The sequence below is a fragment of the Sciurus carolinensis genome, chromosome 2 (genome assembly GCF_902686445.1).
Source record: "Sciurus carolinensis chromosome 2, mSciCar1.2, whole genome shotgun sequence".
Classification (NCBI taxonomy): Eukaryota; Metazoa; Chordata; class Mammalia; order Rodentia; family Sciuridae; genus Sciurus; species Sciurus carolinensis.
In genome coordinates, this window is record NC_062214.1 from 168,881,599 (window position 1) to 168,898,509 (window position 16,911).

General features: G+C 49.1%; 1 protein-coding gene across 3 annotated transcripts in view; it reads left to right on the forward strand.

Annotated features, from left to right (window-relative positions):
• Smoc1 (SPARC related modular calcium binding 1) overlaps positions 1-16,911 on the forward strand; it is a 154,494-nt gene that overhangs the window by 130,722 nt on the left and 6,861 nt on the right. For all 3 annotated transcript variants that reach the window (XM_047542369.1, XM_047542371.1, XM_047542372.1), the window contains exons 8-11: positions 3,380-3,572; positions 4,121-4,203; positions 6,180-6,285; positions 16,161-16,405. In XM_047542369.1, coding sequence (XP_047398325.1) covers positions 3,380-3,572; positions 4,121-4,203; positions 6,180-6,285; positions 16,161-16,405 — 627 coding nt within the window. The remainder of the gene's footprint in view (positions 1-3,379; positions 3,573-4,120; positions 4,204-6,179; positions 6,286-16,160; positions 16,406-16,911) is intronic.

The following is a 16,911-nucleotide window of genomic DNA, read 5'->3' on the forward strand; positions in this document are numbered from 1 at the left end:
TGTAACAATCTACTACATATACTAAATAAATGAAAAATGTAGGTTAGATTAAAAGTCAGATTAGCCTATGGCAGTGAAAGAAAGCACTGAGACGTTACTGCAGAGAGGCGAAGGATGTAGCCAAACTGGAGTCCCGGTTCTGCCACCTCCTAGTTTGTAGTCTTGACCAAATTCCTGCACCCTCCCCTCAGGGTAGTAGCACACATCTTATAGGATTTGAAGGAGCCCCATGTAGATTAATACAAGTAGAGTGTCCAGTACCAAGTCTGGCTTATGGTAATGCTCAAATAAATTTTAGCTGCTGATTTTTCATTTTATAGTTCTGTATTGGTGGGTGAGTTACCAATTGGGTTTTAAGTTTCCTATTTCAGAGGCATAGAGAAAAATACTCAGGTCCAAGATTTGTCGTTTGCGTAAGTTGAGAAGATATGGTTAGTTCAGAAGCTGTGCTGTGTCGAGCACACTTGGTTTTGACTGCAGCAGATTTGGGGTAGTCTGCAAAGTACCAACCTAGACGGGCTCACTGTAAAAATGAATGTATTTTCTTCCCAGGGTAAGTGGTTAGAGGCAGTACCACCTAGAGGCTAGCCAGGGGGGCTTTGCTGTCCTCCTTGACTGAATCCCCAGCATGCTGCTTCTCTCTCCTGCAGAATGAACTTGGAAAAGTGCATGATCTCTAAAGTTCACCTTCCTTGTCCTCCAAAGTGGCCATCATAATAGTCCCACCTCAGGTGGGCCAGGAGAGCAGGAGGTAAAACCTTTAGCCTGTTGCCAGCCACATTTTACTTGCTGAATATTGGCTTTTATTGTTATCCGTGGTAAAGATGATTTTAAGGGAGAGGGTCTCTCTATGGAAGACACTGCGTACTTTTCACAAATGGTTGGTGCTATGATGATAAACCATTCTTGTCTTTTTCTAAGAGGACACCTGGACATGCAGGGGCTGTAATAAAGTAATAAATAGATGAGTAATGAATAACAAGATAATAAGGTAATAAGCCCTGCATTTAGTCTTCTCCTTAATACCATGCTACTCTCCGTTTTTCTAGATGACTGAGTTTTATCAACTATGATTTTATTCTCGGTAGAACTTTCCAGAAGCTGACTGTACACATTTCTGAACAGCCTTCAAGGACCTCCAAAACTCCATCCTCAGGGCCCACACCGCTGGCAGCACCTCTTCCTGCCTGGCCCCTGCCCACATTGCCACAGGCCCCAGGACCCCCAGTGGTGTGAAGTCAGGTTCATTACTCATGCTGCCCCGTGGTGGAGTAGAGGGAGTTCCCTCCTCCCCTCCCTGTGTCTCGCTGTGTCTGATTTATGACCCAGAAGGTTGGCCTGGAGGGCCTTAATTTAAAGCCTCAGAGGTTGTTGTAGGAACGTGGTGCCCACAAAAAGCTGTTTTCCTCTGCCTTTGCCTCCCCGTCGCCTCTTTCAGGGCATGAAATATGAAGCAGGAAAGTAAGGCTACCAAATTGGGGTGGAGGGAGCTATTACAAACCCCTTGTGTAATCCACTTGAAGTTGCTCTGGTGCCTTCCCAGCCAGAGGCTGAAGTCAGAGGGCCGGGTCCATGTGCCAAGTTCCCCCAAGTCCCCTTTCCCACTCCATTCTGATCTCTCCTAAACTGCCCCCAGGTGCTCAGGTGGTGGTTACAGCTGGGGCAGAGTCCCTAGTCTGATGTTCATCAGTTGCTTTAACCTACACCTTATCCAGCCAAGGAGCATCTCTTTAGCTTGGCTGAGTTTGTATTATGGAAACAATACTTATTTTTTCATTTTCCAAGTTAAAAATTACATTTCCGTAGTGAACATACTATATATATATACACCTGCCTCTTTCCCTCAGATGTTTTTAGACCCCAAGGAAATATTCTCCTTACCCTGCAAAGGGAATTACTGGGCTGTTGTTACTCTTCAGCATTTTCCCTGCCAGTGAGACACAGGACAGTTTCCCATCATCTGACTTCTTTAAACCAGTGTTGAGCTTTGTGTCTCTTGTATACCCGTGATGTATTTGGGCTTCACATGTATGTGTGTCATTAATGGAACCATTATTTTGAGGGCTTTGGCTTCTTTAGGGTAACGTTTCTGTTATTTTGATCATTTGCTCTGAGTTTAGTGAGTGACATGGCTCTCGAGGTTCCTGAGACCAAGTTCCTGCTCTAAAAGCAGCATTTTGTAAGCTTATAAAAATTCCACGGGATGCCCAAGACTATATTCCTATCAATTTTTTCAAGAGGAAAGCCACAGAATAGTGTTCATGAAAAAAAGTAATCGTAAAATCAGGGAATAAATAGGGTAAATGAAGAAAATAAGGTTTCAGGACAGGTTCATAATGCAATCCTTGCTTTATAAAAAAAAGAAAAAGGAAAAGAAAAAAAAAAGCTGTTGTGTGTGTTGTGCATCTGAATTTGCTTATATATGCGTACATGGCAGAAGATCTAAGGAAGGTTAGAGGGGTTAACTTTGATGAGGTTGTAGGTCATTCAATTTTTTTTTCTTTTTAAAAGTTTTCTTTATAATAAGGAAAGAAACCCAACACTATTTATTTTTAAAAATTAAAACGGAAACAAAAGCAAAACCAAAAACAGCAAAGGGAAGCCAGGCTGGTGGACAGGGTAGAATTTTCAGGTAAGGGCCGAGCAGGTGTGAGGCTCCGTGCCTGGTGCAGGGCCCCTTACACTGTCTCTGCCTGGGCCTGGCTCAGGGGAAACCTGGTTTGGATGTTCAGACATGTCGACTTGTTCCTGAGACCGCTGAGCAAGACACCTTCCTGCCAGGCCTGTTTTCTCTCCCACTGGACAGAAGCAGCAATGAGTAATCAATCCAAGCCCATCGGCCTGCTTTGTCCTGTTGGAGGATGGGAAGTTGCTGAACTTGGCTCTTGGGTCTGTTCTTCTTGGGTGGTGAGCATCGCTTTGCATGAGGCTGGTGGCTCGTGCTCTGTCCGGCTGTGTCTGGGCTTGGCGTCTACCTACACATGACATCCCTGCATCGGCTTGCTGGACAGCCTGGCTCCTGCGCCTGCCTCTCCCGGAGCCAGTAGACAGTGCATCAGCAGGAACCACTCTGAAAACAGTGAGGAAATTCCAGCCCCAGGGCAAACTGCTGCTCTGAGAGGGAGCAGCCGCAGAGTCCTTGGCCGACTTGTAGCTGGAGCAGACTCTGTTTGGTGGGGATGCTGATGAACCCTGGCAGTGGAGATGACCACAGAGCCACTCTGGGCTTCCCAGCCCCTCACCACAGGCTGGCATGGGAGACACAGCTGCCTGTGATGCTTCAACGTGCAGGCCGTCTGCTCCTTGGGGCCAGGCCTGGTCATTGCTCTGATGCTGAGCACAGAATTGATAGTCACAGAGGCTGCATCTTCTCTTACAGAGAAAGTCCACTCATGTGACCAGGAAAGACAGAGCGCCCTGGAAGAGGCCCGGCAGAATCCCCGTGAGGGCATTGTCATCCCTGAGTGTGCCCCCGGGGGACTCTATAAGCCAGTGCAGTGCCACCAGTCCACCGGTTACTGCTGGTGTGTGCTGGTGGACACCGGGCGCCCGCTGCCTGGGACCTCCACTCGGTAAGCCTGCCCACAGCCTCTGCTGCACCTGAGCCCGTCCTGGGATAAGAGGACCAGCTTCTGGTTCTAGCATTTCTCCGCTTTACTGCTCTGGTTTGGTGGGAGTCAAGTTGCTAGGAGACCACCTTTTCTATTCATGAGCAGACAAGTTTCAGTTAGGAAGATCCTGGGACCTGGATTCTGGTACCGGATCTGACTCTTTCTAGCTGTGGACCTTGGAAAAGTGTTCACCTATCTGGGCCTCAGTTGCCTGATGAGAGTTTTGTGTTGTCAGAGTCAATAGGCTCTATGGATCAAAAAAAAAATTCTGTGTGCAGATCTAGGGCGGCACTGTTGTTATGCTCGAGTGGTTAAAATGACAAACCCGAACATGTCTCAATGGGAACATTTGTGCTAGATTGCACTGTAGGTGCTAGACAGTGCAGGAGTCGCCTGCTGTCCACCCTGAGGGCTCCAGGCTGTGACAACACAGATCTTCGCTGAGCAGTAGTGGCTGAAGTATGCTCTGCTGCCAACCCCTGCAGACCTCCCACCTCTCTCCCTTCCAGCTACGTGATGCCCACCTGCGAGAGTGACGCCAGAGCCAAGAGTGCAGAGGTGGAAGACCCCTTCAAGGACAGGGAGTTACCAGGTGGGAGTGCTGCCCTGCGGGCACCTTTGGCTCACTTGCTTCCTTCCTTCCTCCCTCCCTCCCTCTCTTCCTTCCTTCCTTCCTTTCCTTTCCTTTCCTTTTCTTTCTTTTTTTTCCTTGGATTGAACCCAGGGGTACTTGACCACTGGGCCATATCCCCAACCCTTTTGATACAGGGTCTCATGAAGTTACCTAGGGTTTCACTAAGTCATTGAGCCTGGACTTGAACTTGTGATCTTCCTTTCTCAGTCTCCCAAATCACTAGGATTACAGGCATGTGCCACCATGCCCGGCTCTCCTTGCTTCTTTCTGTTCCTGCACCCCTCGTCATGCGGAAGCAGCTCCTCCTCTGTTTCCCACTCTGTTCTGCAGCACAGGAGGTGCATCACCAGGGCACAGAGCCAGGAGCCTAGTACTGTGCCTTGAATGCATTGCTTTTTCTCCTTGCCCTTGCTCCTGTATCTTTAAAATGTGGCCCTCGGTTAAAGTCCTGTCCTGAGGATTCCACAGTCCATTCTCCATCCTCATATGTCTGCAGCAATGTTTTATGACTGTGAACTATTTTTTCCCAGGGCCTTTAAGAGAAGATGGCTTACTGGGAGGGGCTCTCCAGAGCAATCTGGACAGCACCTGCCACCTACCTTGCAGGGTGCTTTCCTGATGATCTCTAGTGACACAGAACAACTTACGGTGGGGAGGTTGTGGTGGGTGGAACGTACGACCCTGAAGTGGCTGCTGTTCTGGGTTTCTGCTTATTTATAGTAAATTTTGATTGTGAATTACATTACGATCACTAAATATTGGGGCTTTGGAATCCCATAGTTTTTACTCAGCACAAAGTCAGGGGGGTGCTGGTGGGAACTTGGGCCACCTTCCCCTGACCCACTGGGACTCCAGAGTGAGAACTGAAAGCAGAGAGTCCTTAAAGTTGGGAGCTTCTCACATGAAGTTCACAGAAATCACCCTGTCACCAAAGTGGAGTTGCAGAGGTCAGGTGCCTCCTGGCCATTCCCTCAACGTAGGAGAGTTGGGATTCTGCTTTGTGCCAGGCACCGGCTATAATCCAGCATTCAAAATTGACAGGAGGCTTAGAGAGTGGAGGAGACAGGTCATGTACAACTGAGGGAGGGCATGCATTGGTAATACTCACTCAGGAGGAGAGCGAGATGCTGCGGGGATGTCAGGGGAGCCCCTCAGATGCTCTGAGAAGTAGCGGTTAATCCAAGACCTGGTGGCTTTGGAGAGAGTCGAGAAGGAGGTAGTTGCTGCAGAGAGAGGGGCTGTGGCTGTGCTGAGGGCCCATTTGGTGCTGGCAGACACTCACGGGGACTCCCCCCTCTGCAGTTGCCTGGTGGTGTTTTCCCCGGTGGTCCCTGCTAGTGGGTGTGGACTTGGACCAGCCGCACCCAGGAGAAGGTTCGCCTGCACTAGGGTTTTGCAGGAATACTGCCCCGGGAAGAAGAAGCAGGGGAGGATTTGCAAGGGAGGGTCTATGGTACCATCTCAGCTGGATGAGGAGGAAAGGGAAAAAAGAGAGGAGGTTCTTGTATAGACACGACGATTGGTAGACTTAATCGACCACTAGGGCCAGCGGGGTCCTCTCTCCTCCTCCTGCTCCCACGGCATCTGGTCCTTATCCCTGGAGCAGCATTCTCACTCTAGGATGGCTGCCTGGCCATGAACTTGACTGGTAGCTTAACATCTTGTGAATTCCACGAGGATGAGGACCCTGAGCTTCGCCTCCCTGGCATTTAACACAGTGCCCGGGTTGGTACTCAGCAATGGCATGGACGTCACTGAAAGCATTACTGTCCCTGTGGCCTGAGAGTAAATGGTGGAGGTTTATGAGAATCGTGCGAGTAGATTTGGCTGGACAACAAAGACTTCAGAAAGTCCAGGAAAGGATGGTAGTGAAGAAAGCTGTTAACTCGTTCATTTACCTGGCATCTGCCTTCAAATCTCATTTTATCTTTTAGGCTGTCCAGAAGGGAAGAAAATGGAATTCATCACCAGCCTCCTGGACGCCCTCACCACTGACATGGTTCAGGCCATTAACTCAGCAGCACCCACTGGAGGTGGGAGGTGAGAATGTGAGCAGGACTCAGGCCCCGTAGGGAACATGGGGCCCAGGACTCTCCGGATGCCATGGGAGGCTGGAAGGGTGGCAAGGCAGGCCGGGAAGGGGCTGGAAGCCTATCTTGCTCCTGAAACCATATGTGCCTGGTTTTGTCCCACTTTCTGCCCAAAATCTTCCTGCCCTTCAGTCATCCCTATTTTTGAGCTGTGTGCTCTTGCTTTGAGTTACCTAGTTTACAGGGTTATCTGGAAACTTCCAACTATTTAATCTTGGAAGGGCAAGCAAAGGAGTGAGAGTCTTAAATGGCAGGAAGAATAATGAATGGTCTTATGATGAGAACAGGGAGCTCATGGAGGGCAGAGGAAGAACACAAAGTACTTTGTGATTTTATTTTTCTCTCAGAAGACAGGATCCATATGCATTACAGGCCTCCTGATGATACCAAGGAGCTCTGGGCAGTAGAATTGGATACTGTGATAGCCAAGCTTTGTCCAGGAGTTAATATGGTAGCTGAGGCACGTGCTGCAATGCACGTGCTACAGTGCACGTGCTCCTGGTTGACCAGCATCCCTAGAGCTCATAGTGGGCCCATTGGGTCAGTAGACCAGAACACACATCCAAGCTTCCACTGAGGAACTTTTGAGCACATATGGTGGTAAACTCTGGCCTAGGGACTAAGTATCCAGGACTATGAGGCAGGTCCCTGCCTTCCAAGACTGCAGCCAGGTGGGGCTGCTTGACCACAGACAGAAGCTTACAAACTGTGTGGTAGGTGCTAAGATGGAGAAAGGTTGTCTAATTCAGTGTGAAGGAGTCAGAGAAGGCTTTCTGGAGGCAGTGATAACTGAGCTGTTTTGAAGGACAGGTAGGACTTAGCTAGTTAAAGGAAGGAGAAAGCCATTCTAGGAAAGAGGGAAAGAAAATTGTGACTCCAGGAAAGTACTTGTCTACAGTTCAGTATGACTGGCCCCAAGTGGTGAAGGAGGAGGTGCAGGAGGAGAGAGTGACCATGATAAGATGAAAGATGTAGGCAGAAATCAGATTCTAAAGGGCCTGTGAGATATGCAGAGCAGGAGGCACAGTAGGGGCTAGCAGGTAGCCAAGGAAGGGAGACCCAAGGTGTTGAGGCTCCTTACAATAGCAGAGGTACCATGGGCTTGACAGCCTGCTTCTTCCCATCAAGGCTGGGAGCTGGTTCCCAGCTTCTTCTCAGAAGAGCTGCTAGTAAGGTAAGGAGTGACACTAGAGGACAGGCCTAGACCCTTAGGCCCTGTGGAATGGGCACGTAAAGAGGTGATGATGAGCAGGGATGTTTAGGGTGGTTTTAGAATAGGATCCAGGATTGCATGTGTAGCCAACAGTGATTCTGCATCCTGAAGCAGACGAAGGTGGCCGTGAATGCCCAATTTTATGTCATCTCAAACAACCTAATGCCAGATAAACAAAATGTGGTGTATTCATAGAGTGGACTATAATTCAGTCTTAAAAAAAAAAAAAACAAGAAAGAAATCCTGTTACATTGAGGAAATTATGCTAAGTGAAATAAGCAAGTCACAGAAGCACTCCACTCGCGGAGCTATCTGAAACAGGGTCAGAGAGTAGATTGGTGTTTGCCCAGGGCGATGGGGAGAGGGAAAGGGGGAGATTTTAATCAATTGATATCAAGTTTCGGTCAAGAAAGATAAATAAATTCTAGGAATATGGTGTACAGCATTGTCCTTCTGGTTAACAGAACTGTGTTTTGCATGATAGATCTTATGTTAAATGTTCTATGCCAAAATTAAATTTTAAAAAAGAAGAGGGAAGTGGAGGAGGGAAAAAAATGAATGCAGTGGTTGTCACTCTTGGGAAGTGCTTGTGGGACACCCCATGCTCCTGTGAGCTCTGAGCTGGTCTCTGGCTGTGGCTCTGTCTCCACTCACCCTGGGGATAGGGGCCAGGCCTCCCCTCGGAGGAGAACAGCACAAGATGGAGACAGGGTCTGACGGGCCCACAGATGGGAGTTTCCCCAGGCCGCTCACAGTGCTCAGTAGTTCAATACCTAAGATCCAGAGGATGCACCCTGATTGCCAGGAAGGCGAGAGGGGTGTGAGTTTTGAAAAGGCAGTAGTATTGTGTGCCTTTAGGCTTTCTGTTGAAAGTAGGGAAAAACACCTGTCGTTTCATGCAAAAACAAGCAAGAGATTCGGTAGCCCCTTTTATCTGGGGTTTCACTGTCTGGGTTTATAGTTACTTGCTCCAGTGTGGTCCGAAGATATTAAATGGAAAATTCCGGAGATAAACTATTCATAAGTTTTAAATAACTTTTCTTGCAGTATATTGTTATGTATGTTCTATTTTATTATTAGTTATTGCTAATCTCTTGTTCTGCCTAATTTATAAATTAAAACTTTATTGTAGGTGTGTATGTTAGAAAAAAACCTAGTCTAGGGTTCCGTACTATCTGTAGTTTTAGGGATCCACTTAGGGGGCTTGGAATGCATCCCCTGCACATAAGAGAGACTACTGTATTTATGTTCATTAGAAGAGAGAAAAAGAAAAAAGAAAAAAAGGAGCAGGAGTGGGCTTAAAAAATTCCCAGGTCTGGGTGGTCCCATGCAGTTCTCTGCTGGCTCTGACCACCAGCTTGGGGTTCCTGTCCAGCAGTTCTGCCTCAGTCCCACACAGACAAGACTTCAAGCTCCACCCTGCTGGTCTCCACAGGAGCCACTGCCTTGGTTGCTGATGGCCTTGGTTACAGGGAAGGGAACACAGACGGGCTCTGCCACCAGGGCAAGTGAGGATTGATGCCTTGCCCTCGGATCACAGGTAGAAGGGGTTTTAAAGACAATAAATACCAGGAAATTTATAATGTTTTAATACCAGTGGATCCTTAGAGACAGGATTTTTTTTAATCTCCTCTTTCAAGTGTAATTTAGAGTTGGGAAAAGTTTTTTTTAAAAAAAAAACTTTCCAAAACAAGTTTTTCATATTAAGCTCATTTCAGCTTACCTGCTTGGTTTCAATAGGCATGAGAAAGGTGTGAACTGTTTTTGCTAGTTCTGATTTAATCAACAGACAAACCAGATGGACCAAGAAGTAGTTTAGAAATCAAGGAAGGGGGAGAAGTAGTGTACAGGGAGGTGGGCGACCAGGGTTGACAGGTTTCTGGGTTTAAAGCCCTCCCGGGTCTTCCCATTACCTGTACCATAAGCCCTGACTCTCTCCCAAGCTGGCCCTGCAGGATGCTCATGCTGCGTCTGGCCCTCCTCCAGTACTACTTCCTTCCACCACTGTGTTCCAGCCTCCTCACTTCCTTTGGCAGGTCAAGCTGACCTTGACCCCAGCTTCTCCCTTAGTCTAGAATGGGATTGTTCTTCTTCCCATGACTGGCCCCTGCATATCCCTTTAAACATCACCTTCTGAGAGACAGTCTAGTCTGAAGGAGCTGTCCAATCACCCTGTCCCAGCACCCCTTTGGGACTTTCAGCCTGGTGCTTGTTATTATCTGAAGTTTTTCCTGCTGGCTCGTTTATGTGTTGTCTGTCTCACCCCACCCAGTGAGAAATGAAGCTCTACGGGGGGAGTATCTGCTGTCTTTTTCCCTCTGCTCTATTCCTAGCACTTGGACTAGTGCCTAGTGTATAGTAGGTGCTCAGTAATATGTGCCAGTGAATGAATAGTAGAAAGACAAATGGAGGGGTGGATCCTTGAGGGTCCACCAACTACTGCAAGACTACATGTAAGATTGGCTGCCGCTGTCCAGTTAACTGTGGGCCCCCTTTGTAACCAGGCCTCTAGAGCACCTGCCTGGGTCTGAGGGACTTGGGCATGGTATAGACAGACCCTGGTCAGTCACTCCTCTTCTGTGCTGAAGAAGAGAGGCATGGGGTAGGTAGAGATTGAATAGCACATCTGGAACAGGGCTGATGAAGAGAATTAGGAAATCCAGGCTTTCTGGGTTTTGGCCTTAGGTTTGGAATTCAAGCAGAGCTGGGGTTGCAGTCATGAGGTTAAGGAAGCCACATCTGGTCCCTCCTGCATCCTCTCAGGGTCTGGCAGTTAAAACTGGACATCAGCTAAGGTCAGCAGGAAATGGTCCCAGATGAAGACAGTGGGAAGAAGTGACAGGAGGATATTGGGACAGTGCAGAAAAGAGGACGTCTTGTCCCTCAGCCAGCACCTGTCGTGGTGATTTTGGCTTTGCATCAGCTCTCACATCTTAGCCCACCCCTGCATGAGCTCCGTGCTTGGTTCTAGGGACATGTCCTGGCCTGGAGGAAAGATACACCCCCAGGACTGCACTACAGCGTCTGTGTGATAATGGTGTCTATGTGACAATAGAGCCTGGGAAGAGCTGCTGGGACTCAGGAGGGAGAGTGTGTGAGGGCTGGTTCGACATAGGAAGTGACATTTGAGCCACTTCTTCACTTGCCAGTGGGAAACTGCCTCACCTAGATGGACCAGGGGTAAGGACATCCCAGAAGAGGGGCCCATATGTGTAGCAAGAGGTGAATGAAAGGGGATACGTGGAATTGCAAGAAGCAGCGTGGTTGTTTGGGAGGCAGGACGTGGACTGGCAGGGGATGAGGCTGCAGGGTTGGGCAGAGCCCTAGTGGTGCTGGGCCACGTGAGTCCCGCAGGAGGCATAGGAACCACGGGAAAGGATGGGCATTTTCCAACACTCATCCTGCTGGTGCTTTGCAAGCAGGATTTAGAGGGAATAAGAAAGAGGAAGGTTACAGCAATTGTCAGCATGAGGGATATGAGGGCAGGACTGTGGGGGGAAGGCATGACTAACAAAAGCTTCTGCGATGAAATCGAGAACATTTCAAGACTCAGTGGATACAGGGAGTGGGAGAGAAGGAGGCGTCAGCTTGCTTTTCTGGCCTCCTAGCCTGATTCAGTGGTGAAAAGCAGTGCCGCCCACATCTAAAAATAGACCAAGTAGAATGGAGTCTGGGGAAACTTCCGTGGCTGGTGCACGGGAGGGGCTCCCACAGATATCACTGGATGACATCTGTCCTCAATGAACACTTGCTGAATAGCTGAGCGAGTCGCTCGCCACCCCCAGCTCCCCACCAGGACTCCGGAAGGTGGAGCTCCCTCCTTGAAGCAGCCCTCCCATGGCACCCTTGCACCTTTATTAGTCCTGAAGAAAGACTTTTGAGACCCCAGGCAGCATAGTCTCTTAGAGTGTGGGAACCCACCCTTGCTTGCCCACCTAGGCAGCCAACCTGGAGAGGAGCAGGAACAGGCTGCATGAGCCTGCTGGCCCTTCCGAGGCCCCCTAAGGAGAGATGGCCTCTATTGGGCTTTATCCTCTCTGCCCACTTCAGCTGCCTGTTGATGGCTTCTGTAAGGAAGAGGCTGGAATGTGGCTGACTTGGCATTTCCCAGCCCCACCCGCACAGCTGGTGGGGCCTGGACCCAACTCCAGCTGGGGCTCAGTTGGTCTGCTTGGCTTGGCCTGGGCCCCCTGGCCGTTCTGCCTTACCTTCTCGAAAACTGCTTAGGGCAGCAGAACTGGGCCCAGATCTTGGCCAGCGCAGGTTGTGGTCAATGGGCTGGCTCTCCAGCTGTGCTTTGCAGCCAAGGCCTGGCACGGCTGAGGCTGCAGAAACAAAACTGAAAGTGCTGCAGGAGATGTACAGCTTCTGCCACCCCTGAAAGCGGGCGGCGGCTCTGTGGGGCTGTTCACGGAGAGAGGGACCTTGCTTAAGGGAGTTCCCCATCCCCAGAAGCCGGTGTCACTAAAACAGCCCGGGAGCTGTGGACGCTGGTGTTGCGCTGAACCATGATCTTCTCAAATCTGAAATTTGGTATCACTTAGGTGTATTTTCCACACTATATCCAAAGAAACTTGGGCATTCTGTTTACCCAATGCCAGTGTTAGCCTAAGGCTGTGGGCGCATGCTGCAGATGTTTTAGAAGGATACTTCCAGAAAATTGAAAAAACTAGGTGGGTCAGTGGGGTATGGCTTTGAGGTCAGGATGTGAGTGGTGGGGAGTCTGTGATGGGAAGGAAGGTCTCTAGCAAAAATGACTTGAGAGATCCTGGAGAATCTAGGGAGATCTTCCCACCCCACCCTTATCCAGTACTTGTCCAGGAAAAATCTCAGAATCTGCTAGGTTAGCAGAGGCCTCTGGTGTCTGTTCGCATGTGCTCCCTGCTGGTTTGGCTGTTGTAGGACTCCTGACAGATTTCAGTCTGAGTGGGAGCTCATGTAAACAGTGGTAGGTGACCTGCTGTCGACCGTGTTTGTGACTGTCGCCATGCCAGAAACATGATATACAGTTCTAAATCAGATGCCTTTAGTACTTTTCTTTTTTAAAATTTCGTTTTGTTAGAAATATGGAAGCGACCCCCAAAGCCCTTCCAGCTACTGTCTTTTGTCTCCATCTTCCTCCAGAAGTGTAATGCTTACATACTCCTCTGGAGACATGGCTGGAATTTCCATTCCTCTAGATCAAGCATTCTTTACTTGAGCCCGTGGACTTTGGATGGGCATTAGGGAATCCCTGCATCCCTAAAGTCTGCAGACTTCTTTGTTTATGGGTGTTTTTCCAGAAACAAGGCCTATATATAGCTTTGTTTAGGTTCTCAGGTGGGCCCATGATCCCCTCATGGACCCAAAGCTAAGAAGTTCTTGGTATAAAGCACTTGGACTTTGACCCGACCGAGGTGTTGAGTTCTTAAGTATGACCCTAACACCACCTAGCCTCACAGGTAGACTGAGGGCTGTGTTACTTGGGGAGGCGACCTGGAGGGCAGATGGCTTCGGAAGCACAGCCTTGTGCTAGCTGGGAAGGAAGGGCATGGAGATAGGATACTCAGGCCCCATGGGGTCATGGGGTCATGGTTTGGTGAGGCCTAGGAGAGCCTGTCCTGGGAAGTGTGCCTGCATATCAGCCTAGCCATACAGCCGGGTGCCCAGCAGGGCTGGGTCATGTAGGCCAGCAGTGGAAGTCAAGGCTGCTCAGCAGTGTGAGGTGCTGATGGGAGAGAGGAGAGCGGGACCATAGTGCTTCCAAGAAGAGGACAGGGCAGGAAGCAGGAAGGGCCAGGTGATCCCTCTGGCATGGAGGAAACTCTTAGAGGGTGCATTTGGGAAGAAGACCTGCTTCTTGCTGCAGAACAGCCTGGAGGAAGGTGTGTGTGTGTGGTGGGGGGGGCTCTGTCAATGGAGCTGCTGAAAACTGGACAGGCGGGAGCCCAGGAACACGTGTTGGAGGGAGTGAGCCTCCCCTGGCAGGGCCTCTGGGTGGGATGACCTCATCCCTTCCCGGCTCTGCGACTGAGGCTTTATTATTCCAGCCTCTAGGTAGACATTACGCTATGCGAGCCTAAAGGTTAAAGGAAGAGCTGCCTTTGCCTTGGGGCTCACATTGCTCCCTGGCAGGAGGGCCGAGGGGGCAGGTCCCTGACTGCCTCCCGCTGAAAGGGCTTCCTCAGGCTCCCAGGACCCCGCAGCCGAGTCCTCCCTGGCTCTAGGGAAAGACCACGGGAGGCATGGCACTCCCATGCTGCACCCCGAGCACCTCCACAGAGAATATTCTGCCTGCCCACCTGGTGTAGACTGCAGGGGCCATCTTGAGAGCACACATTGCAGGAACATAGAGGAAGAGTAAAACCACCGGAATATTGGCAGCAAAAAAAAAAAAAGGATCCAAGTTTTACATTGAAGAATTTCACACCTGCTTCAAAGACCTCCTGCATTTGGTTTCCATGACAGATGTAGCCGAGTCCCACAGAGTCAGGGGCGGCGGTGCTCCGCATGGCTTCCTCACACCTTCCTCAGGATGAGGTCCTGCTGGCAGATCTGTTAATTGTGACCTCTTGTAATCAGTCCAGGATGCCCCGGGGGACCTTCCCAAGAACGAAATCCACCTGACCAAGAATTAGGAATGGGCATCTACCAGGAATAATGAGCTGCCTCTTTTCCCCAAAGAAACTTCATTTTTCTTGAATTTTGAGGTCACTTGGGAGGGGTGTGTGTGTATGTGTGTGTGTATGTAGGTATGTGTTTGTGTGTTTGCGTGTGCGTGTGTTGCAGGGGTGATTTTGATTTGCTGACTCATTCACATGGCAGTGATCAGAAATGGTCCTTTCCCTTCTGGAAAAACTGACAAACCCCAGAGAGGAGAGAGCATCATTAAGTGTCTTGAACATTTTGCTTACACTCTACGGCTTCAGAATGCACTGGCAGCCCTGGTCCGCTGGTCTGGGATCCCTGTGTAACAGTGAACCCTCCATCACATAGTGTTCCTGTGCCCTGACCACGAAGTATTTTGAATGTGGGGCTCTCCCAACTTCAGCCTTATTCCCCTTTCCAAGGGCAAGTTGCTCAAGCATCTGGACACAGGACTTAGCCCACATTAACTCAGTGTCAGGTTCTGGAAACGGGATCCAGGGTACTGGTGTGTTTTGTTCTTCTGGTGAGAGACTCTAACTAGCCCCTCTGGAATAGATCCATCATTGGCTTTAAAAATTATGAATACTAGTTTTCACTCTGACTCCTTTTGGGAAAAGATGAGGATATGAATAAACAAACAAAATGGATGGGTAGACCATTGCATGGAGTTACACATAGACACTGACTTTATAACTTCACGGTCACTAGAGATATATGGACTGTGCAAGATGTGGTCATTAACTATGCATTTGGATACCAGGTTGTGTCCTGGTCACCCTGTCCAGTGTTCCTTAGCAAAATCACCTGGCGGTACTAGTTAACATGTAGTCTTTTGGGCCCACCTCAGACCTCCAGACCAACCAGAGACTCACTCGAGCAACTGTGTGAAATGCCTGTTTGAGAGTCTCTGTGTCTGTACCAGTTGCCTCCTGGTCTCAGTTCCTGTTGTACTTGGTACTCAGCTCTGATGGACCACGGGAACACAACACTTGCCATTGAATTGTTGTGGCTTATTTTCATAGTTTTGGCTCTGCCTCATGGAGACAGTGAGCTGCTTGAAGCTAGGGCTACACCTCCCTCTTTGGAAACCTTCTCAGACCTGGCCTGGCATTGAGTGTGGGTGGCTACTCAGAGGACCAGTTCCCATAGTTACACACATCAGAGCATGAAAATTTATGTGAGAGGAGCATCTTTTCTAATAGGAAGAGAACAATTTGTATCTTAGCTGTATTTTACTTAGGTGAATCAATCCAGCCAATTTGTCTTGAGTACCCATCTTATAAAAGGAAAATCCCAGTTGTAGTAAAGGGTAAGGTGGGTTCATGTATTAAGGGGACCTTATTACCTGGACCCCTAGGAAAAGAATTGTCCCGTCTGGAAACGCAAGTTGGAGAGGATGGCTTGATGCTGCCCTCAGCTGAGTAGTTCCGGGAGGTGTGGGCTTGGAGGAGCCACTGCTACCTGCCCGTTGGCAGCCCGGCATGAGTACTGTCTTAGTCTGTTTTCTATTGTTGCTACAAAAAAATACCCAAGACTGGGTAATTTATAAAGAAACATTTATTTTGGTTCATGGCCCTGGAAGTTCAAGAACATGGTACCAGTATTTTCTGGGCTTCTAGTGAGGGCCTCATATGGCTTCAACTTATGGGGGAAAGCTTAATGGAAGCAGGCCCTTGCAGAGGAGAGCATGGGGGCGTATGCTTTATAACAGTCAACCCTCAGGAGAACTGATCATTCCTGCAAGATCTAATCCAGTCGCTTGAGCTCTTAAGGTCCCACTTCCAGGTTTTAAAGGTCCCACCTTTATCCCCAACACAGCTACATTGGTAATCAATTTCAGCATGAGCTTTGGTGGGGCCAAAGCACACTCAAACCATAGCAAGCACCCTGTCTTCTGGCTCTCTTGGAGAAAATTACAGTGGGGCTGATGTTCCTGCAAGATCCTGAGTGGGGTTCTCTGGGGTGGGGGTGTCTCCATGGCCCAGATTCTCAGAGCCAGACCCCAGCCATACCCTGGAGGAGCGAGTGGTGTACTGGTACTTCAACCAGCTGGACAGCAACAGCAGCAATGACATTAACAAGCGGGAGATGAAGCCCTTCAAGCGCTATGTGAAGAAGAAAGCCAAACCCAAGAAATGTGCCCGGCGTTTTACTGACTACTGTGACCTGAACAAGGACAAGGTTATCTCACTGCCTGAGCTGAAGGGCTGCCTGGGTGTCAGCAAAGAAGGTGAGTGCTCTCCCCTTTGCTCCTGGTCTTTTGGTATTCACCATAGCCAAACCCAGGGACCAAGGGCTTTAAAGATTTTAGATATTCATTTATTTAACAAAGCTGTTTACTGGGACTGTCCTGTGTTTCATGTTAGATGCTTGATACATGGGTGGAATTGACTAATAAGGTCCCTAATCTTACATAGTCTACTGAGGAGACAGATATTAAGTATTCATGTATACTGTGGTAAGTACTTTGAGAATGTATTAGGATGGGCCAGGCTGCAGTAACAAGTAGGCATGCCCACACGTCATTGCTCACTTGGAAAATGTTATCTTGAGAAGCATGGTACCAAATTGTGTGTGTGTGTCTGTTTGTCTGTCTTGTGAAGCGTGGTTCCAAATTGTGATATGTGATGTGTGTGTGTGTATGTGTGTGTGGGTGTGTGTTGGGGTGTGGTAGGCAGATGGACTAGATAGAGATTACTCCATGTAATCACTCAGAGATCCAGGCTGAGTGATTCT